Here is a 25,104-nt window from a genome sequence, read left to right as displayed (position 1 = left end):
AAGAAAGTGTTGAGTAATTCTGCCTTTTCTATGTCTTCTGTTAGCATTTTGCCTGTCTTCTGTTAGCATTTTGCCATCTTCTCCACACAGTGGCCCTACCATTTCCTTTTTCTTGTTGTTGCCTTCACCAGAAAATTGGCCAATAGCCTGGTAATATGCAGGTTCCGATCTTCCAATAAGTATTCCACTGATAACCCATCCAAACACATATTCATTTCCAATAACCTTCTTAACAATTTCCCCCTCAGAATTATATATAATGGACAAAACAATACAATATGATGGAGAACATCTGGAGCTTGCTCACAGTGACATGCACAGTTCAAATATGGGGTCTGCAAATATCTACCCCTGGTCATATTTGAGGGGTGTACATTCAGTCTTGCAAACAAAAAGACCTTCCTCGACACCAGCAATGAAAGGGTTTGAAAATAATCCTGCAAAGGGGGGATACCAATTATTACTGGAGAACACACTCTGGGAGGAGTTGGATATGTCAGTTGATGTCTCTCTCTGCAAGGCAGACCCTAATAGATTCAAGACACTCCTTTTCGTTTAGTCTAAAAACATTGGAGTCTAACAACAGGATCTAAGTCAATCTCTATGAATTAATTGGCTGTTCCATTTTTAGTATGCCCTGTTTTCTTAAACTGTTGTCACCTGTTTCAAAGTTGGGAAAATGGAAATAAAAAAATAAATAGTGTGGGGATGTTGTTCTTTCATTTTAAGAAAAACTCAAAGTATTTTTAATGGTTCTTTTTCATGAACCAAACCAATCTAGAGAATGATGTTACAGCCTTCTATACAATATGGTATTTTAATTCCCATTTGCACCGAGGAAGCAAATAGTGTATGGAAATCTAATTTCTTCAGCAGTTCCCTTGCATTTAGACATTTAAAATAAGTTAGTACAGTTTTTACAGTGCACACAGGGAGCTTGAATCAAAAATATTGCCATAAACCAAGAGAAAAAGAAAACAATTATGTTACCTTCAGGTAGGAGCAGTTTGAAATGTATTTGCAATACTCTTTAGCTGATATTCATAACTAGAATATTTTGAAGAAAACTATATAGATTTCCACATTGTAGAGTTGTGGAAGTAGAGGAAAATTGAAATAATGGACTCAGCCATTTTGCAGGTGAGTGGCTCTGTGCTTCACAGCATTAAGAGAACACAGACTCCTGTGGAATTATTATAGCACCTTTATTGATGTTGTGTTTTATTTAAATCACATGGACTACTCAAGCAATTTAATCTAGATTTGATCAGGTCACAGTGTGAAGGCTGTGGCTGGCTCCAAGAAAAGTGCTTAGTAATTATAAAAATAAGGTCGGCTTTACTATAAGTTTAATTGGGAAAACGTTTTTTTAAAAAACCAAAAATTGTTCCAGCAGCAGGTGAAAGGGCTTCCAAAGGAGCATCTCTTCTTTGTCTGCTTCTGTGCTTTGGGTACTGTCCGTTGTATGCCACAAATATGCCTGTAGGATTAATGCCTTCCCCAAGTGGAAGTGTACATGAAGTGCAAAGCTTTAAAACCTATTGTAAAATAATTAATTATACTTATAAAGAATCCAAAGTACTTAGCCTTGTAGTTGCATTTTTGATGAACAATCCTTCATTTTCTCTTTTTTGAAATTTGTCGGTGTTGTTATTGTGTGCCATCAAGTTGTTTCTGACCTACGACAACCCTAAGGTGAACCTATCATGGGGTTTTCCTGGCAAGATTTGTTCAGAAAAGGTTTGCCATTGCCTTCCCATGAGGCTAAAAACATGCGACTTGCCCACAGTCACTTGGGTTTCATGGCCAAGTGGAAAATCGAACCTTGATCTCCAGAGTTGCAGTCCAATGCTGAAACCACTACGTCACACCTAAATATATGTTTAAAAAAATGTCTGTAACAATGATGCTATAATCTGTTGGATTGTGGTACTGAACACACAGGCTCCCTCTACTCTTTGTTGTCATCTCAATATTCAAAACAATGCATGAAGCGAGACAAGCCACTGTATGAGCCAGCATTTTGAACCATGCAATATTCTCCTTCATTATGTAATAAGGCCACACTTAATATCTACAAACATTACTTAAAAGTTATTGTTTTGCTGGAAAAGGAATGAATTTTGGTGGCTCACTCAACCATTCTGGGGTGAACCCCCCTCAGATTATGGTGCACACCTGCAGGTTACACCTTGTTAAATTACAATTATAATGCAATGTAGTTATAGCGTTGTTTTTGAGTATGGGAATTAGTTATAAGCAACTAATTATTTGCAAATACAGATCAATCTCTGATTGTAACTACTAATGCTATTTGCTTAATTGCTGCCTTAAAATATATTGATGAGTGTTGTCTGGTTCATATGCATATGTGCTATGATACTACTTGGTGTAAAGCATTTCAGAAATAGCCTGAACATGATTCTCACATAGTTAGTCAATGTGTATAAGTGAAAAATATGCATGTTGCTGAACTGTAGTTTGGGTTTTGTTGGTCAGTGTGAATGTTACCTTACTTGTCAACTGAGGAATATCTCAAATGTCTATAATCAGTCCAGTATCATTTGGTCATTGTTAGAATCATCATCATCATTTAAAGTATTTCTGTATCACCTCCCATCCCGCAATGACTCTGAAGGCAATGAACAAATGAAAAATGAATAAAACAATACAGAGAGAAAAACATTTTAAAATACACTGAACACTCCCCAAAGCAGTCTAGAAACAATCCTAGAATCCAGTCAAAACAGCAATTATAAAACTGATTACCATGCAGAACAGCACTGTTTTGATTGCCCTCCAGAAGCTTAAAGGATGGGGCCAGCCTAACTTCCTTGGGTAGGGAGTGCCACATTCAATGTGTTGTATCCCCACCAGCCTAATTTCACAAAGTGTTCGGACACACAACAGAGCCTCCTCTGAAGATGTTTTAGGAGATTATCACATGAAGGAGGCAAGTGTCCTGCTCCTGTCATTAAATCATTTCATTCATGAAATGATTTAATGTCAGGAGAAGGATGTTTGCCTCTCGTGTGATAATCTCCATATAACCCCCCTGCCATGCAGGAAATCACAATCAAAGCATTCCTGACAGATGGCCATCAAAACTCTAAGGAAGAAGACTCCACTGCACTTTGAGGGAGTGTGTTGCACTGTTGAACAGCCCTTACTGTCAGGAAGTTCCTCCTAATGTTGAAGTGGAAGCTCTTTTGCATCCATTGTTCAGTGTTCTAGTCTCTGGAGCAGCAGAAAACAAGCTTGCTCCCTCCTCAGTATGACATCCCTTCAAATATTTAAACAGGACTATCATATCACTTAACCCTCTCTTCTCCAGTTCGACTGGAGGGCCTTGTGGTCTCCTCCAATTCTACGATTCTATGATTCCATGATTCCTCTGCAAGGAGGCAATCTTTCACATAAATTGGCCCCAAGTCATTTAGGGCTTGGTAAGTCAACACCAGCAACTTGAATTGAGTTCGGAAGCAAATTGGAAGCCAGTGCAGTTTTTGCAAGACCCATGTTATGTGGTCTTTAAAATGCACACCTGACATCAGTCTGGCTGCTGCATTTGGCATTTGCTGCAGCTCCTGAACACTGTCAAGGGAATCCCCAAGGAGATAACTAAGGCATGAACCACTGTGGCCAGGTCTGCCTTCCCCAAGAAAGAGCACTGCTGGTGCACCACCTGAAGCTGGGCAAAGGCATTCCTGGTAGAGACTCCAAAGGCCATCTAATCCAATGATCTGCCACACAGGGATCGATAGCTAAAGTATCCCTGTGAAGCCAAAAGGAGAGACTGCTGTTTGTTGTTAGCTGCCTTCAAGTCAACTTCAATTCATAGCAATCCTATGAATGTCTTCAACCTCTCCTATCCTCTACCTCTTCCTCTACCTTCCTGCTCAGGTCCTGTAGGCTTAGGCACATGGCCTCCCTCATTGAGTCTATCCCTCTTGCACCACCTTCCATTCTGCTATCAAACAATTTTATATAATCAGGCACTTGATGTAGTTCCTAAACATTTGTGCATAAAATGGTGTTTATGCAGAGGTAGCAGGCTATTCCCCTTAAACACATAATCTTAGAAGGGGCAACCTAGTGTTTTTAACACTGAATTCCCATTTATTCTTTCCTTCTAAAACTTCTACTAAAATCCCACATGTTTTTCAGTAGCCAGAGGCTGTTAGTCACTCTCACAGGTAATGTAGTCCTCTGCCAGCAATGTATAGCCAATCCATTTTATATAATGTAGCACTCTGCCGCTATCAGAATATCATGACTTTTGTTCTTTGTATTGACCTAGACTCGATTTGAACCAGTGGTCTAGAAGTAATATGCTCTGTATCCCATTAGTAATATGTTGAACCATCAAGTCCCATCCCTACGTTCATTTTCTTCTCCTATCTGTTGGGCACTGCTGTATTAAAAAACAAACAGCAACTTTGATTTCACTACTCAAAAAAGAAATTCAAGCGTACATGGGGAAGGGCGGGAGACAGCCATTTACTGGCAGCCCACACCCTTCATTACATAATGGGACACAGTGTAAATGCAGACTTACATTAGCCTACTCATTGTGTGTGTTCAATCCCTTGAAATCTACTTCAAAGAAAAGAAAAGGAGCCTAGCTCATTAGAAGATAAGCAAGATAAGAAAAGCAGGCCAAGACCATCGCAGCACAGCCCCAGATGCTTAAGTTAGTTACACTTTTCAGTCTGAGGCAATGCAGAAATGCATTCTCTACTATGGGGTGGTGGTTCAGGAAAAAAAGGCTTCTCAAAACAGCAAGCTCTCCAAATTCTCTGCTCAGTTGAATATGAATAGCCTTAATATATGATTTTCTCCTTTTTAGTTCATCGTACATTGCATTATTTCGCATTAAGGCACAATTGTGTAACATCTGCACAATTATGGAAATAAAAAACTGGGGGGGAGATAATACAATAAAACACGTGGGCCAGGATTGCCTGAGATGCCCAATTATATTTGTCCTTACTCATCCACCATCACATGTACAACTGCAGTAACCAGACAGAAGCAAGCAACATGCAGCTGTTGTACTATGGGAAATCATTTGAGATGCAAACCAATCTCTCAGAACTCTTAATTTTCACTTCCATTCTGAGCCTTGGAGAAATTAAGAATTGTCTTGCTAAATCAGAACAAACTATCACTCAGATCAAGCATCATATTCCTAACAATGGCAATAAAATGCCTCTACAAGCTTCAGGTCATGGTGGCAATATATCATATTCCTAATGATGGCAATAAAATGCCCCTAGCTTCAGGTCCTGGTGGCAATGTCCAACCTTTGTTGGTTAATCCCAGCCTCCAGTACCTGAAGTATAATACTTCCAAATGTGATGGTTCCATCTTATACTTATTGGCTATGTTAGCAAAATGTGAATTTACCTGAGTCTATGAAGAACCAGTATGTTGTAGTAGTTAGGTTATTGGACTTTTTGGGAAGATTTGTACCACTGAACTTCTACATGTGAATCCTGACTGATACTTGAGAAAGGGCTCACAGCTCAGTGGCACATTGCATGATACATATAGCAAGGTCAGACCCTGACAACTGGGGAACATCTAGTGAAACCTGCAGGATACTCAACAGTGCTGAACAAAATGGACCACTTGCCTTACAATAAAGCAATTTCAGAAGTTCATGAGCGCACAACCAGGAATATGAGCTAATTCATAACTGGTATGAGTATTAACATATGAAATTATCATATATGATATACTCTGAACTCCTGGGGGAAAGTTAAGCAAACAATTGTAGTGAAATAATATGAAATAAATAAAAGTTTCCTGTTGCCATACTCAAACAACAAGGAAATGCTTTTCATTAATAAAGATATCATACTGAGCGTCTGCCCCTTAATGAAAAATTGAATGTTTTCAGAAAGGGAACATATTTTAAAAAGAGAAAAAATGCATTGTGCTGTAGTTTTAACACAGATTCATATATAGTCAAAACAACTGATCATGTATATCAGCTGCTGGCCCCCAATTCCTATTCACATTCAAAAATGCATCCAGCCAATTCAACATAGAATGTATCACAGTACTGGCAAAGATGCAGACATTGAAGAAGTTATTATTTTAGCCTACAGATCTCAGGATCCCCCAATTAAAATTGCCAAAGGCCAAGATGGCTACTGGATCCTTCTAACTGTAATCTAAAAGTTTGGGTTTTATTTAAGCAAGCTCTGCTAAAATGAGCAACAGCCAGATCTATATTCACATCACCCCTGCATGTAAAAGGTTGCTGAAATACACAGGCCTCTCTCAGTGGTCCTGAGTGGTAATCCCTGCAACATCCCATCAGAACAATTTTGAAGACTGACGCTAGCACAGCAAAGAGAAAAAATTAATTGTAAGACTTTATTCATAAAGGAGGGGAGGCTGTTTTTATTTGGATGGTGATACCAACGCACAAAGGAAAAATAATGCTGAAGGTTTTCTCTCTCTCTTTCTCTCCGGAAGACGTGAAGCTTGATGTACTCATGAGGAAATATTGTAAACTTCATTCAGTTTCTGTTAGGATAATCCTGGGGAAAGTAATTAGAGAATGTACTAATTTTAAAAAAACAACTTTTTTTTTCAAAACACATTCCCCCCCGAATCTTTCAAAATTCAGAAAATGTCATTCATATTTTGGATACTGTTTTAGTATCCAAACATTTTAGCCTCACATTAGACCACCTTTAGAACACCTGACAACATGGGGAAAGTTAAACATGTGGGTTTTTTTCTGACTGAAGCCAGTAGAACTTATCATTCTTGTACTGGGCCAAATTGCACTTAGAGTTAATACAACACTTGCTTTTCAAAACTCCTGGGCTCTGACCCTTTGCTGCAGCCATTGTCTTAATCTGCTATACTCTGACATGCATCTTAATTTCTTTGGCACCAGGCATATGCTCTTCTGTATAATCGTTTCGAACCTCCAGGCAACTTTGCACTTTAGCACTGAATCTTACTTTATTCCTTTTAATACTCTTCGTCAGCACACAGAGCTCTCCAGCCATAAAACAGCAATTTAGGCATTTTTACCTTCTATCCATTTGTGCAATGAGACTCATAGGAATTTCTGCTTGGTTTCTGGTTGTCATTTATATATTTCTCATAAGACTTTTTAAAAATGTTGTGCATTTTCCCACCAGATCGTAATAATGCAAGCCCTGTAGTGTCAATGTATCCATTTTACAGATGGAAAACTCAAACTAAGAAACATACTAGCTTATCTAGAGCTCTTATGCAGTCCAAACCAGTGGTTCCCAAACTTTGGTCCTCAATGTGTTTTAGACTTCAGCTCCAAGAATTCATGACTGTTGGTCAAGTCACCTGTGGATTCTAGGAGTTGAAGTCCAAAACACCTGAAGGAATAAAGTCTGGGAATCACTGGTCTAAACAAACATGGAATTTGAATTCATATCTCTCTCCCATTTTCAGTTCACTGTCTGGTGGCATACACTGTCTAGTAGAAACTTCACCATTACACAATTTAAGGTGGAATATTCATCATTCAGAAAGAGCTAAGACATAGTTGAATCCATTGCCTCCTTAAAGGAAGCCTTCAAGGCTTGTGAGAGCACTATGCAGAACAAGGCTCTCTGACAACTATCTGTGTTGGTTTGCAATGCCCTGTCCTGTTTTTTCAGTCCCAGTAAGGTTCAGCTTTGTTTGGGTTTTTGGTGGTTGGTTTCGTTTGGTTTTTCATGAGCCTGTGGTGAACTGTGAAGTATGAGTGTTGAGTACTCTTTTGCTTGCTGAATCATTAGCTGTGCAGGCATGCTTTACAATATGCTGCTCCCCTTGGCTTTCCACTATCATGGCTGTCACACTAGCTAGATTCCATTTTTGTTCAGTACTCTCCCTTGACTAATAGTTATGTCTGCTTATACTGTGGACACTTGTTATACACTGGGGTTTGGTTCCAAGATCCCCCGTGGATAACAAAATCGGTGGATGCTCAAATCCCATTAAATATAATTAAATAGCAAGATGGTGTCCTTTATAAAAAATGGGAAATCAAGGTTTGATTTTTGAAAATTATACTTTTTAAAAACATTTTCAAACTGTGGGTGCTTGAATCTGTGTATAAAAAATCTGTGTATAAGAAGGGCTGTACTGTACAGAAATTGTTCTCCTATCAAGGCAAGATATTGTGAAATATGAATTTTACAGTCAGGCCTCTATATCCATGGATTTAATTCATCCATGGCTTGAAAATATTCCAAAAATATATAAATTCCAAAAAGCAAACTTTGATTTTGCTGTTTTATACAAGGGACATCATTTTATTATGCCACTGTAGATAATGGGACTTGAGCATCTATGGCTTTTGGTATCCACAGGGGGCCCTGGACTGAAACCCCAGCAAATACCAAGGATCCACTGTACTGTCCTAATAATATTGTGTCCCATAATGCTTGTGTCATATTCAGCTACAGTGACTGCATTCATGGTGGATATATACCACACTCACATCTTCAAGCTTTTCTCTGCTGATATTATCAGTGTCATAGATCTTGGTATGGGACCGGCAGGAACCTCAAGTCCCTAATGTTACACTAGGGAAGGATAAGCCCTTCATCCCCCCCCCCCCAAAAAAAAATAAATAAATAACCAAGCATCTAATGATCAGGATGATCAAGACTCCTCTGTAGTCTATCCCACTTAGAAACTAGAAAATAGAAATGTTTTATTCTATACCCATCTTTATTTTTGCTTAACAGGGTCTTATTTAATTACCCTTTTCTTTGAAATATAGTGTGATCCTTTAAACAATTGTATACTGGTTCATGTATTTTGTTGTTGTCCTCATGGTAGACACACTGTTAACTGCTTTATCTGGTGCTACTATTATTATGGAAGGCACCTGCACTACAGGTGGATTGATTTGATTCAGTCAAGGAAGCCTTAGCCCTGAGTTTGCAAAACCTGAGAATGGCAGTTGATGACCAGCAGTTCCTCGTTCATAAGGTTGCCATACTTTGAAGTCAACTTGAGGGCAAGCAACAATAACATTATTATTACTGTCATTATTCACTGTATTCTTTGTTTGTGTTGTTCTGCAAAAACAGACATGCAAATTTACAAAATTTGTCATGACCTGCCTGCCAGGAGGGAAGCTCCATCCCTTTAATATATTACTGGGGTCCTTTTGAAATGTACCAGTGGTGGGCACATTTTACCACACATGCAAAGAATTCTTTGTAATCCCAGCTCCCCTTTCTTAACTTGTAGCTACCTCATCCCTGAATTCCCAACTTCAGCAACTTCAGCATCTTCAGCAACTCCAGCACCAACAGCAACAGCAGCAGCAGCAACAACAACAACAACAACAACAACAACAACAACAACAACAACAGGGCCAAACTCTCCAGCAACCACAGGGACAAACCAGCCAGCCCCAGCAACAAGCTCAGCAACAGCCACCACAGCCTCAGCCACCACAGCCACCGCCTCCACTGCAGCAGCCTCCGCCACAGCCTCCGCAGTCCCAACCTCAGAGTCAGAGTCAGCCGCCACCAGCTCAGCCATCTTCAGGCTCCCCACAGAAGCCCAATCACTCACCAGGACATGGCCTTCCCTCACCTCTCACATCACCAAATCCACTCCAGGTAGGGCTCCGGGTTATCTGACACTGGACTCTCTCATCATCACCTTCAAAGCCCATCTTCATTCTCTTTGCTCTTCCTTTTGTTTCTGTCCCTCTTCATACAAGTTGTCATTCAGTACTGCCCTGCATTTTCTGTTACCGCTGTTTTCCATTTGTTTTCACATCTTTTAAAACATAGTTTCAATATACCTATACTGCAGAGGCACTTTGAAGATGATCACACTAGGGCTTACCATCTGTCAATCGCCACTGAAACGTTAAGGAAGCACACATGTATGAATGCCTGGTGCACTTCCTCAGCGTCATGGAATCGTCAGCTCTTCTTTTTCACTGTTTAGGCAATTTGGTTCATTTATTTGTAGGAAACAACTTCTGGGTAATGTTTCCCAGAGGATGGGATTCAGTCAGAATGGGATGTAATAGCATAAACAGTAGGTACACAGTGAGAGGGAGGAGCAGAGAGGGTTGTAACTATAAACACTTATTTTAATGTGTGTGTGCGCGCCGCGTATCTTTATCATTCAAATTTTTATATCCTACTTTTCTACTTGACAAACTAGTGCCCCCAAGGTAACAAATCACAAGTTAGTTAATAAAATACCAATAACAGCAGAAGCAATATATAAAGGACCATGGCCCAAGAGCAGGAGTTTGAAAGGTTACCTACTGAAATGCAGAGGATTCTGGTAATGTAAGTCTGTACTGTACAAGTAACTCCATACAAGATGTATATTAAGGAACAACCTTCCTTTCCTGACCTGGTGCTATCAAGATGAGTTAATTTCTCTCATTGCTCATCACCCTCAGTCACCATGTGGGGAGGAGTGCTATGTGGGAAGCCAATAAAATGAAATAGCACACGTCTTTAACTATAAACTAGAGTTTAAAGATGAGTTTTCCTGCCCCTCCTGCACATACATGTACCTTCACTGTTTCACCCTCACAATAAGGAGCTGACAAAGAATCCTTATTCCTATAGTGTTCAGCACTCTGGGAGTTTGGTAGGTACAGATCAGATTATTGCTGCTGGAGACCATAGGCTAGCTGGAGGTAAAAGTGAAATTTCATGCCAAGGCTGTCAGACCAACAACAGGGCAGAGAATGTGTGGAATCTCCCTCCTTAGAGTTTTTCAAACAGATGTTAGCTGGCCCCCTAGCAGGGCTGCTTTAGTTGTGGATTCCTGCACTGGTAGAAAGTGGAACTAGATGACCATTGAGGTCTCTTCCAGTTCTGTGATTTTGTTCTATTCAAAACAGGCAAAGAAAAGTGCTTATTGTTCTACTCTGCTGAGTCTAGAAGCATTACCTTTTGAGCAACTCACAGGATTTCCCTAACCATCATGTCTGGGGAATTCTAGGAACTGTGATCCAAAACAATAAATGTCTTACGGGCTGTGCAGACTGGTAGGAAAGGCCAGCATGGGGGCAGAGTTGGGGTGTAGCATCCTCATGACGTATGCCCAATTCCACCCCCCAGGGCACCCTGATGCCACACGCCACTACACACAGCATGGGCATCATGGCGTGCCTCTGGCGCTGTGTCCATACAATGGCAATGCAGCTATGGTGCCCTTTTGAGAGCACAAAAAGGAGCCATTTTTTGCAGCTCTTTTTTGCACCCTTGAAAGGTCGGATTGGAGCTGCAGCATGAGCTTGCCACAGCCCTGATCTGGCTAGGAAAGGGGCAGCATCCTGCCACCCCTTAGGGGCTGTATGTACAGAGTTTTTACCAAGAGTGGAGGGGAGAAGGTTTTTTTCCTCAACTTTACCCCATAAAATGTCACTGTGCCTGTTGCTTTCCACTCCTGATAAAAACTACATTGGGACCTTCCCTTATGCGGGAGATCCATTCCAGATCCCCCCATGTAAGAGAAATTCTGTGTATGCTCGCACCTCATTGCAAACAATGTGTGCATGCAGTGAAGCATGGAGCATGCGCCATGGGCACACGTGCCATTTGTTTCATTGTCATGCAGTTTCAGCATATGCTTGAAACCACATATAGTGCCCACATATGGCACAGGCACACTGTACATTTACATAATTTATTTTCCCACAAGAAAATAGTTACTATGAACTAATTCACACCAGTGCTAAGCAGAAAGATCTCTATTAGCTGCAAATTGTTTAATCCTTTGTTTGCACTAGCTATATGTTACTATATGACCATTTTATCGCATCTGTAAAGGGAAAGAAAAGTCAGACACTGAAACAAAACAAAACAAAACAGGTTTTCAGGACTAGCAATAGAACCATGAAAGCATAGGAGGAAGAATAGCAGGTTGTGTGAAAAGCAGTGGGTATGAATGCACCCACTTGGTAGTAAGGAAGAGTCAATTTCACTCTTCAGGAAGGCAATGATCCACTCACTGCAGGGAACCTAAAGTGAACCCTGCGAGGGCTGCATGTACATGCTGATTGCTGTCAGCTAATTTAAATCAATCTTTTGTATGCATGCTGCACCAAACCAGCAGCATTCACATAAGGCAGGAAGGGGGGAAGGGGGCAAAAGCAAACTGTGGGAATTCCTTGACCAAGTTCCATGGAACAGTAAATGCCTCTTTTCTCCACCAACACACGAGGCCAACATTATTAAGAATACACACAAAGTAAATAAATGTAAAGAAGCCACATGAATGCATACCTCACATATCTAGAAGTGGGGAAATTAGTGCTTAGTGCATCCCTCAATATTCTTGGAGAAAGTTGTCAGAAACTTCAAATGCACTGTGTTAATTCTGTACATGATTACACATAAATTCTGTGAGTCTAAATAAGTGTGAGTAGGATTGCAGCCTTAGTCTTGTCCAAGAAAACTCTTGAGGTCAGTTAGGATGGGCTGGTATCTGTCACAGATGTGTGTCTCCTACACACCCAAGAAGCTCCCAGTACTGTTTTGATCATTCTTTGTAGGGAAACTGTTCCTGTAAATTTGTAAAATAGATACATAATGTGCACAAGTACTGCCCTGTTTTGTTAGTTCTTTCTTTGTCATGGTGAGTGTGTACATGCACCAGTACATAGAGCCAGTAATCATGTGGTTCTCCAGAGGTTGTTGGAGTACAAGTACCAGCAGCTCTAGCCAGTGTAGTCAATGGTAAGGAATGCTAGGATTTGAACTTCAGCAACATCTAGTGGGCCACATGGTTCCCATACTTCAGTTAGAATTTAGATAGCAATAAAGGGCATCCAAATGAAGCTGGTTTGTGAAACATTTTACTGATTTGCTAGCACTGATTCAAAAAGTACAAGAGTGGCTTATTGAGCTGTGCTCTGGGGATCTACACCCCTCTTAACCATATGTTATTCTTTTATCATAGTGGAGATAAGCTACGTGGGGGTATGACCTGTAGGTGTTATGGATTATTGATTATAGATTATTTTAAAACCAGAATTTTATCCAAAAATCATCAGGGAGACCAGGAGCTCAATTGGAAAGGAAATATTTTTATTTTTAGCTGCAGCATTGCTCCCAGAGGAAATTCATATTCCAAATTCTGGGACCATGATTCTAAAATGAACCAAGTTTTTATAGTATTTTGAACAAAGGAAACTACAAATCACATTTTCATTGGTTACATTGAATTAAACATTTTTACCCCTGTATATTCACTGGATGTTTAAATATTACACCTAACATATGTCTCTATCCCTCAGGGTACCCATCAATCAGACCCCTATCTATCTATCTATCTATCTATCTATCTATCTATCTATCTATCTATCTATCTACCTATCTATCTATCATCTATCTAATCTATCTATCTATCTATTTTCACTGTCTTCTGTTTATGCAGTGCTTCTTTTTATTTGAGGTTGCAACTTAAAATCTGGGCACATTCAGAGTTGTTTGCATTCCTAAACAGAACATTTGACATGACGTGGAATAAGAACTTTTGCTCTAGTACATTTCACTTTTCAGCACTTTAATCTTCAGCTCCTGAGCATAAGTAAAATTCTGAATTTTAACCACAATAGTTTTGATGGATGAGAATCTTCCAGCAAATCCCATGTGCTGTTTTGAGGAGGGTCATAGTGGCAGATCACATGTTTTTCATGTATAACACCAACGGCTCAGTCTCCAGCATCTCCAGGGAAAATTAATAAAGAATCCTTCTTGAAATCTGGAGAGCTGCTACCAGTCAGCATTGAAAACAGATGGACCATTGGTCTCCTCAGTGTAAGGCAGCTTTCTATGCTCTCAGAATCAGTCAGCAGAGGTTGGTAGCTCCAGTTTCAGAACTAAGGCACGGTACATAATGCCCTGAAAAGGTGGCCTGGAGGTGTCTGCTTTTCTTCTGGAGGGACGCTGCAGCAGCCAAACCATGTAGCTTCCCTCTGGAGTAAAAAGAACCTGCAAAAAGCAGGTTCTTTCTAAGGTGCCCGGCACACGTCAGAAGTGTGCCAATGGCACGCCAGTGACATAAGCAATGCGCAGAAACGTCTGTATGCTGCACATCACTTGCATCAAGATGGCGGATGGGAGGCTGCCATTAGGCCACCGCCGTGACATGCTAGGGTTCTGGAGCGTGTGGTTGCTATGTGCTCCGGAACCCTAGTATTGGCGGCGGCATGCTACTTTTGACCCGTCTGTCTTGGGCCAAGTTCTGGATTTTAGTGTGAACTTTAAAGGAGCTATCCAAGTCACTGAACCTATCCACCAAATAGTTTCAGTATCTCTCCTAATCCATTTAAATTTTGATCAAAACCCTGGATTGACTGCTCTGCTAAAATAAGGGCCACAAGCATCAGTGGACAGAGTGAAATTTAAAACTAACTTAGAAGCATCTCTGCAGATGAAACAGACAGGAACATATGAAGCTGACCTGGTCTGACTAGCATAGCATTGTCTACATGCTAACTGGCAGTAGTTTCCCAGTAGTTGCTTCAGACAGGAATTTTGAAGAGCTTAAGGTAGGATTGAACTTGAGATCATTGGCATGTGATATACAAAATTTCCTGAAATAATTTTTAATAACCAAAAAAAATTTCAAAAATATTATGAAGACCGTTGATAATCACTGTTACTGATGGTGATAGTGGTTTTGTATATGCCTCTCTGGGATAGTTTATATTCATTTCATCTATTTATTCATCCATTTCATTTCTATGATGCCTTTCTTCCAGAAAGGAACCCAAAGTGACTCATACATAAAATCATTTAAAAGGTTTTACAATGATTTATTTAAATTAAAATTACCTAGCTAAAAACAGTATTAAATGATATAAAACATACAAAAGTTTTTTAAAAAAAATTAGCATTTCTGATGCCTACCAGAATGCTTTCATTGTGTGTGTGTGTGTGTGTGTGTGTGTTGCCTGTTGCATTCAAGTTGCCTATTAATTTATGGTGACCCCATGAATTTCATAGGGTTTTCCTGGTCAAGGAATACTTAGAAGTGGTTTTACCACTTCTTCCCTCTGAAATGTAGCCTACATCACCTGGTATTCATTAGTGGACTCCTATCCAAGTAGTAACCAGAGTTGACCCTGCTTAGCTTTTAGGATCTGATGCCTTTGGGTTATTTAGGCCCTGCTTTCATTATAAAAACATGTTATAAAATGATGCCTAGATTCCATTTTTTTCAAAAAAATAATAATAATTCAGAAACATATTTTCCCATGTTGTTCATAGCATGCATGGCTACAGTTGACAAATATTTTTTCTCAATAGCTTTAGATTCTTTTACGGGTACAACAATACTTCATAGTGTCAATGGCTACTTAAACTAAGTGAACAGTCTATTGTGTTACCAATTGCTTAGGGATTCTTTAATATGCAGATTATTGATGCAAAAACAGATCCAAAGGCATTGCTGTCACATTTTATTATCTCAACACTCCTGTTATTCCAGTGAAGCTAAATACATGCACGAGAAGTGCTAAAATGATTGTTAACAACCTGACGATTTGCTGTGCAGTTACTTTTCATATTGAAGTGTGTGTGTGTGTGTGTGTGTGGTATGAAAAACAGCAGAATATAGGCTTGGATCCTATCAACTGACTTACTGAATCAATTATCGAATGGTCAGCCAACAGTTCGGTAAAACCTATTGATTTCAGTAGGTTTATTCTATTTTTTTAGGATTCAGGCTGTGACTTTTTGACTTGCAGTGCATCTTTCTTTAGAGTTGCAGTGCATCTTGAAATGGCTCTGTTATTGTTGTTTCCTCTTGAATTCATGTCAGCCACTTATTTTATGGAAGCAGCATTTCGCAAACTAGTTCTCCCTGCAGGGGTTGGTCTTTTTTTTCACAGTGGTGTCTTGATTTGACAAGGCATACTTTCTAGTAAAAACATGCCAATATTTTTATTCTTCCCATCCCTACCTCTGGCTTCATTTAGTAAACAATCCTATCGCCACAGTGTACCCCTTCGTACACTCTCCTCATATTTGGATAAGCAACCAGGGACCAGCTGGTAATCCTCACTGGCCAGATCTGGTCTAAGATCTTCTGGTTGTGAATCCTGCTTGGGAAACAGGGACTTAAAATGGCCTGCAGCAGAGACCTAATATCACTTACACAGTTACTATTGTAAAAGCTTCTTGAAGATCTTGTTGCAGTTCTTTTTTGTCTGTTGCTTTAACATAAATATCGACTTGGAATTAAATTCAAGGAAATAATAGCCTCCAAGGTGAACGGTCTTTATGAACTAGAACCAAGCAGCTTCGGTTTGAACAATATTAAGGGAATAAAAATCAACTAACTTAAAATTTGACAGGTTAAATTTCATTTCTGAATTCTTGATTTTTCATGTGGGTTTTATCTTCTTACATTATTCAGGGGCTGTCCAAGAGATATTGGCTTAGAACAGTTCAGCTTAGAAAGATTGTCATGGAGAAGCCAGTAATACAGAAGGATGGTTGCATTTATTTGAAAAGGCTCTGAAGGATAACAACAATTATAACTAAAAAATGTGCAGGTGCTGTCATGTCTTCAGACAGAAAATTAAATGAGAATGACTTTGTTACATACACCTGAGTGAGGTATTTTACATTTTTTGGTTGATTTGAAATTAATGACAGTGTTGGGTTGTGACCAGAGCCACAAAATCTTTCAGATTTATTCTTGTCAGATTTCTCTGTGATATGTCACACTGTGATTTTATTATTTTTCTGCCCTCAGTTCAGTAGAGAGTGCTGCATTTCTAGTTTGCAGGTTTGTTTATTTGTTTTAATAGCCAAATTGTATGTTTACTTTCTAGAATTACCACAGTCAATCTTTGTTTGGAGATTATTCTAATCTATTAGCCTGGTTTAAATCAAATTGTATATCTATCTCTTAGAATTACTATTTGCTTGGGGATTAGTCTACTCTTTTAGCCTAATTTGGTAGTGTTACCGTTCCGACTCATCATTAAAAATATGTTAATGATTTAACAAACAAAGGGTCTAAACAGACAGGCCAAAATAAAGCTGCTTCGGGTCACTTTGGAGGTATGCTATTTAAATGATGCGTATGTCCTAAGAGGCCAGAAGCCATGCCAAAGCTACGCTTGAGTCCTAAGGACTGAAGCACAACTTTGGTGCAGCTTCTGGCCTCTTAAGGTGCCTGTGTCATTTAAACAGTATACCTCCAAAGTGACTCAAAGCAGCTTTATTTTGGCCTGTCTGTTCAGGCCCAAAGTTTGCTATTTAAGCTGCAATGAAACACCCACACAGAAATCCTTTTGTAAAATATTAGATCTGGCACTTCTGTAGCTTTAACTGGAAGTTAGTCCATCCTGAGATCTTGTGGTGTAGAGTAGGATAGAAATATTTTAATAATAAATTTTAAAAAATCAAGTTAGGCTTTCAAATACACAAAGAGAGTGCACATATGATAGGAAATGCTGACAGGTCCGGAACCGAATACAAAGCAAGTTAACTTTCCTGATGCTAATCACACCCTTTTATGCCTACTATAGCAACAGGACAAACTGCTGCTATTTGTCACTTGTTCTATTTATTTCCATGGATCTATTACTTCCCTTCTCCCCTCTCTGTGGGTGCTACAGACAGACTCCCATCAGTTCTCGTGCTCACCAGCAGAAGGGAAAGAGGAGCTGTGATCAATAGGATCCAAGAGATATGTGCAGCAACTAGCGGTGTGCCAAGGGAGTTGCGAGTTCAATACCAGTCAAGGGCTCAGGCTCAATTCAGGCTTGCATCCTTCTGAGGTTGCTAATATTAGTACCCAGCTTGTTGGGGGAAATTAGCTTACAGTTGTAAACTGCTTAGGGACTGCTTAGGCGGTATGACGCGGTATATAAATGTAGCTGCTATTGGTGCTAGGCTGCACCAGGGGACACCCAAAGAGAGGTGAAACCATTGCTCCCCAAACATCTGACTTTTAGCAGAAATGGGCTGTGGCATTTACCTACGTCTCTTTAAAATGCTGGAGAGATGGTGTAGGTAGGACAAGGCTCAGTGGGAGGAGAACGAGAGCTCCAAGTTTTACAAAAATAAAATTTAAATTAATTCTAAACATCACATCTTACCAAATTTTCACTTTAGCCACATCACACTATGTACATGTAAATACATTTAGGCTGTGTGTATGATATTTAATATAAAGGTATCACTTTAATTTTGCTAGTTGTTTGATATAGTTGTTTATATCACAATTATTACCATTACATCCAGTAAAATACAGGAATTACAATGAGAAACGTTAATACAAAGACATTACTAAGGATTCTATATGGTGTGGTATGAGAATCAATGGGGAGGTGACACCATGAATTACCGTACCAGATGACACCAGCCCTAGTGACACCACTGCCAGTTACAGCAATTTCTTTCATTTAATAATGTTTACTTATTATTTATAATACCCTTTCCACCAAAGGGTGGTACATCAGATACTACATTATTATTATTATTATTATTATTATTATTATTAAGCTTTATTTATAAAGCGCTGTAAATTTACACAGCACTGTACATACAATCTTTATAATTAGACAGTTCCCTGCCCTCAGGCTTACAATCTAAGAAGACATGACACAAAATTATCATAAGATAACCTATTTTTTGTGAGTATACCTGGCTCTTTACAAATTTTGTTCCAAATCCATATTTAGTTAGTTAGTTATTACATTCATGTATTTCTTACATTGAGCTCAAAGCAGCCTACATGGTCATCCTTCCCATTTTAATCTTTGCAGTCAAGCAGAAGTTGACTGGTTTGGGTAAACTGAGCATTGGTCTTCCCAGTTCCAGTGGTGACTGGTGACCCCCATGTCAGGTTTCAGCTAGCTTTAAAAGAGTTTCCCAAGATGCTGAACCTATTTAGGAATAGGATTTAGCACCTTGGAGAGCTCCTTTAAACTCTGGATGATGTCTTTTAATGAATTCACCATTGTACTATTGTGGGAGCTACCAGCCACTACTGCCTAACCTAGCACTCTAGACACACTGTCTGTCAATTTCATACCGTGAACATCCACTTGTTCACACTCATAATCATATCTACACTTCAGGATTTTTTTTCTGTGTATGATGTATGCCAACTTTAATTGAACACCTTTAATCAATTTAATCAATTTCAGTGGGAGATATTTAAACAAGTGATTAGCATTCCCAGTGAAATAATGGGACTGAGAAGGGCGTGCCTTGGCTGGATCTTGCACTAAATTTTCCACAATTGATTTAACCAGCACTTTGTTTCAGATACAAGAGCTAATTGCCAATTTATTGCTGTAAAAGGTATAGCTGCATGCATTATTTTTTAATTCTGAACAACATTCAGATTAATTTTTGAACAAGCCCAACAAATACACAGTTGAGAGAGTCATATCATATCCCAATACTTTCGAGGTTCTCATGTGAGAAAAATACTTAGTAGGGTTGGCTGTTTCTTGCAGTTTATTCATTAATTTAGATATTTTAATACTCCAATCCTGTTTTAACACATTGTAGGCTGTTTTGGGTTCCATATAGGGAGAATTGTGTGATATAAATAAAATGAACAAAAACGTTATATATAGCTTTGAGTATGTCACTCTCTATGGCAGTCAACATATTCAAAACTTTCTGGTCAATTCAAACTTGTTTTAATGCCATAGGTAGCTGATACAGTTTTACGATTGTTACTACTACTACTACTACTACTACTATATGATGTATGATATGATTAGAGATAAGAAGAAAGCAGTTTCTCTCATTTCTTTTGCTCAATACTAGGATCATGTGGTACTCTGTTATACAAATTTCATCTTCAACAACACAACAAAGTCTGATAGTAATTACCATTTTACCACCCCATTCCATGCTGTGGCAAAAACCAACCAAAAAGGGACAAAAATATGTTTAAGCAGACAATCTGCTTTCTAGTTTTAAAAATGGCCTGTGGAGACTTTGATTGTGAGTTTTCAAAGTGGCTGGTGATATTTTCAAAATGCAGAATTAAATTTTATTTCATTTTCTTGCTTTTCCTGTTCCCAGCAAGCCTCGGAGACATTTAGGACTCTACCTTTACAGCCCTGTCTAAAAATCTGCAGCCCTTGGCAGGTTGAATACTAGACAGGGTTCCAGTACCTTTAACAATACTCAAAAATGAAATTAGTGTTGTGCATCCTTCTATAGTAACATAGCTGGACACTACTTTACCTCCATCTCCACCAACCAGTATATAGCTAGAGCAGTGCAGCGGTTGAAAGGTCAGGGGGGCTTTTGGTGAGAGAGAAGACATAGTTTTGCTGAGAGGATTTTACCTTATGGCTTCCTTCACCCAGATCTGACAACTATTTAAAGTATGAGAGCTCTGCTCTCTATTCAGCCTAGAACTCCAAAGCCCCTTCCTCCTCCAACATCTCAGTATTTCGCTTTAAGATCAAGTCACATACACACACTCACAAAGAGAGAGAGAGAGTTCCCCCTGGTCTGGTGTTGTTGTTGTTGCTGCTGCTCTTATTGTTGTTGTTGTGGTGGTGGTGGTGGTGGTGTGTCTTCTAGTCATTATTGACTTCTGGCAAACCTATCACAATGTTTTCTTGGAAAGATCTGTTCACAGTGGGGGTTGCTATTGTCTTCCTTTGAAGCTAAGAAAGTGTCACTGGCCTAAGGTCACCCACTGGATTTCTATGACTAAGTGCGGATTTGAAGCCTGGTTTCCAGAATCCTAGCCTTTTGTGAAGTAAATTAATTAATTTACCAAAATTGGGGGAAAAAACTGTCCCCTCTTTTATCTTTGGGGACAAGGGGTGATGAGAACTGGAAGGAAAGATGGAACAGTGACAGATGGATAGCCTTAAATATAAATGCAAGTAGCCGTAAAGCAGAGTTGCTGGAGAGTAAACTATAAGGCCAGTATTATGTGCTGATTGAAGAAAGGTATGGGATTAGGCCAGCAAACTGACTCTAGAAGGACTTGCTCCAGTTTCTGCCTGACCAGTAGTCACTGACTTCCTTCTCTGTCCAAGTTGTATTAGTTCATTCTTGGCATATGTGCTGCAAGTGGGCTTGAACTTGGAGCTGATTTGCATGCTCCCTTTTTCATGCCTTCTTAGGGCCAAACTAGATAGGATGCTAAATGTGTGTTTGCATTTAAAGCACAATCTTAAAAGGAAATGACAAAGGAGGAGGAAGAGTGAGAGGAGGAAGAAAAAAACAGCAGCAGCAAACAGCAGCAACTTTGGGAGTAGGTGATAATTCATAGAATCAGAGCTAGGTGTAGTTATGGGAGTGAATATAATTCTTTCTTTTCCGATTTGGTCCAGAGGAAAATCCATCCTCTGAAATGGAAATTGTTGTTGGGGGAAAAAATCCCACATTGTTGTCCATTAAATGTCTTGCGTGAGTAGTCTGCTCTTGTAAAAGGCATGAGATAGGAGGAAAGAATTCATGCACACAGTTCCACACTTGTGCTCTGAAACCAGAATATTCTGCTAATCTGTTAAATTCAGTGAGTTCATCCTAATACATTGTTTTGGCAATAGCTCTTAATATGCAAGGAAGGCACTGTTTACCTTCAGGGGTGTCACTAAAGGGGTGTGGGGGCTACAGGCTGCACAAGGTGACACCTCTAAGATGTGGTGACACCACTGCTCCCCAAACATCTGCATTTTGGCAGAAATGAAGCTGTGGCATTTGCCTGTGCCTCTTTAAAACACTGAAGAGATGGTGCGAGTGGGGCAAGACTCAATGGGAGAAGAAAAGAGATACCTCAGTATTTTTAAAAATAAAAATTTAAATTTATTTTTTAAATTAAAACTTACTATTTTAACATTTTCTTTTAAAAAATAACATCTTACCAAATTTACACTTTCACCATATGGAACTATGTACACATAAATACATTTAGGCTGTGTGTGTGGTATTGTCATTTAAAGTTGTAATTTTAATTTTGCAAGTGGTTTATGTCACAACTTTTACCACTGCATTCAGTGATATACAGAAGTCATGGTGTATGAGCAACATTAGAGTACATGAGTTCAAAAATATTGCTAAGGATTCTGTGTGGTATGGGAGGAGGTCATTGGGGTGGGTGTGAGACCAGGTTATGCCAACCCTAGTGATGCCACTGTTTGCCCTAGATTAATGGGAACTTGATGTGTAGGAAGAGGGGCACAGTGGCTACAGACTCAGGGGCAAACTACACATGCATGGAATGTGTGATCATATTATCTTTTCCTGTATAATTAGAGGCAGGGGAGCAGTCAGGATTGGGAACATAGTGCACAGTGGCATTGATCCAGAATATTTTGCTGCCCAAGGTGAATCAGCAACTGGCATCCCCCTTCAACACACACACACACACACACACACACACACACACACACACACACTGACACTCCACATCCAAATCAAGATAAATAATGTTGTTTATGCTTAAAGACTGTAACTAGATTTAGTGGCCATCCTTCTTGGAGGATGATGGGAGCTGTAATCCAAAATGTAACTTTTCCAAACTCTGATACTTTGTCACCTCCATACTGTATTTTGCAATTTACCCTATCTGTCTGTAGCTTTTAGGATGCTTTTTCCCTGTTGCCTCCCCATGTTAGCCAAATGCAGAAGATACATTTCTTGAGGCAGGGGCCTATATGTTTGCTTGTTTTTCCCCCTTAAGTTACTCCGTAACTTGCTCTGGTGGCATTTAAAGCTCCCCCCCCCAAAAAAAAACACCTTTCTGTACCAGTTCTGATACCACAACACTTATTTATGTAGGATAGGAGTGGGGTGGGATAGTTTGCGTATAGTATCTCTCTGTCTGCAGATCTGTAGTTCTATAACTGGAGAATAGGGCACTAAAGACTCCCTAACAAAGCATTCTCATCACAGTATAACTCCCCAATTCCTTTTCAAGATGTCATAATTTTAACAAGAATAAAATGAATATTGGAATGTTGCAGAAATAAATGTAATCATATAATGCCACTACCTTTTAATCATTAGGCACTGGAAAAATTGTGTGTGCAGGTGAAGACTAATACATTAAAATAAAATTCACAGATTCACAGGACAAAAACAAAGTAATGTGGATTCCACCCCATCCCCCCGATGCCATCAGCCCCCGGGATGCTTCTAGCTTTCTATTCCCTTCTACCTCTTTCTCTTTATACATCTGAATTACACAGATCAGCAAAATCTGACATGCAAGGGGAGATCCATACTGCAGATGGAGAAAGAACCCAACTGATTTTTTCCCCACTACTGTACTTTAACTCACCTGCAAAGATCAACAGAAAAACAGGAGATTCCCCAAGGACTGCCTTGACGGTAGAATTATTCTGACCATTTTCAGAACTCAGTTATAAAGCAGGTTTTTTGTTGTTGAAACCAACACAATATAAGGAAAGCCAAAGAAAGAACATGACAGGTAAATAAAAAGAGAAGAGTGTATGGTAGTGGGTAGGAGAAGAGATGGGGGGGGGGCATTAAGACAACAACTACCGGGGGGGGGGGGCAAATAAAAGCAAGGCCTTAGATGGCAAAAGCAGAATCTACTTCAGATTAAATTTTCATGCTAATCTTAAATAATATATCTGGCACCTAGATATTTTATAGCAATGAAAGATAGATGGGAAAGCACAGGCCTAAATTAGAAGAACACCTGAACGAATGCCCAAGAAAACTGTATAGCTCCACAAAAGTAAAACTGATGTGGGGGGAAACCAAACACACATTGGATCCAGGGGCTGATATTCCTTTATGTTGTCCCACCATATCTAGTTTAGCATTTATTTTGAAGCATTTTTTAAACAAAACTTTCATATCTAGAAAAAAAGAAATAAACTTTATATTGCTTGGAGTAGCATGCAAAAATTAATGTGAACAAGGTTTTTGTATTTCCTTTGCATCCTTATTTGCCCTGCTTTGAAGGGTGAATGCTTCTTGTGTAATTATGCACAGGTTAACTGAGAACTGGATTTCAAGGTATCCTGACATTTCGGGGAAAGATCATAGCTCAGAAAAATTAAAGGGCAAGCCAAAAGCCCAAGGTTCATCCCCAAATATTTCAAGATCTGTTGTTAAAATTGATTCCCTTGGTACTAACTTTGAAAAAGTATAATGCCCCAACATTCATGTCTCTCTCTCTATACACACACACACACACACACACACACACACACACACACTTTTGTTGTTATGATGTGCTCTCAAATCAATTCCAACTTATGGTGTCCCTATCCTACAGTTTTCTTGGCAATATTTATTCAGAGGAAGTTTGCCCTTGCTTTTCTCTGAGGCTATGTTTTGTTTTGAACAAGGTAGGGGTATTTGATAAGTCAGGCTTATCTGTTCTCCCCTTTTTTGCTTCTTTACTGTCCATGCATGTGCCATAAAGTATTCTGGAGACTACTACTGTTTACCTTGCCTATTATAGGTAGGCATACACAGCTATAATAGGATCAGCTACAGCAGAATCATGTTCTTTCCCAGCTTAAGCTTTATCACATGGTTTACTGCAGATACATTGGTTCAACCCAACAACAAAAGTGTGTTTCTCTAGGCTTTCACCATTTTTCCACTACCAATGCTGCTAGAAAAGCTACATCTAGACAGAGGACAAAGAGGAAATAGGGACTGGGCAGCCATGAAAAGACTTTGTAAAAAGAAGCTTCTTTATCTTGTTACATGCCTGTATAGTTCCCTCGACAAGGAAAAGTGAATGGGGTATTTCTCTGTTCAGTGTATCTAGATTTTCACCCTGTATGGGTGGTAGAAATTCCTTGCCATAGGAAAAAGAGCAAAAGGAATGTGTATATTTGTCAGTAATCCTCTCCCATCCCAGAACTCTGCTAGTCTTTACATTGATTAAGTGTTTGATCATCTCACTGCAGAGTTTTCAAAAGCTGCATTTAAACAGAATAAAGTGATGTTTAAGGGGTTTGGAAAGCAAATGTGTAAGAGAACCATTCCATTCCCTGAGGAAAGTGCCTTTCTGCCGAGCCACTGCCTGCGTGGTCCATCCAAATGCACTATTTGCAGGTGCTGTTATTTTTAGAAGCACTGTGAGAATTGGCCTGAGTCACATTTAAAGTGA

The 25,104-nt window shown here is 39.4% G+C and overlaps 1 protein-coding gene across 3 annotated transcripts in view; it reads left to right on the top strand.

Moving 5' to 3' along the window:
- POU6F2 (POU class 6 homeobox 2) overlaps positions 1–25,104 on the top strand; it is a 317,088-nt gene that overhangs the window by 211,948 nt on the left and 80,036 nt on the right. For all 3 annotated transcript variants that reach the window (XM_089531272.1, XM_089531270.1, XM_089531273.1), the window contains exon 4: positions 9,256–9,632. In XM_089531272.1, coding sequence (XP_089387398.1) covers positions 9,256–9,632 — 377 coding nt within the window. The remainder of the gene's footprint in view (positions 1–9,255; positions 9,633–25,104) is intronic.

Source organism: Sceloporus occidentalis, unplaced genomic scaffold (assembly GCF_023333645.1).
Source record: "Sceloporus occidentalis isolate IW3139 unplaced genomic scaffold, rSceOcc1.0.p SCAF_7, whole genome shotgun sequence".
Classification (NCBI taxonomy): domain Eukaryota; kingdom Metazoa; phylum Chordata; class Lepidosauria; order Squamata; family Phrynosomatidae; genus Sceloporus; species Sceloporus occidentalis.
Note: the sequence above shows the minus strand (reverse complement) of the source record. Positions and strands in the feature narration are given on the sequence as shown.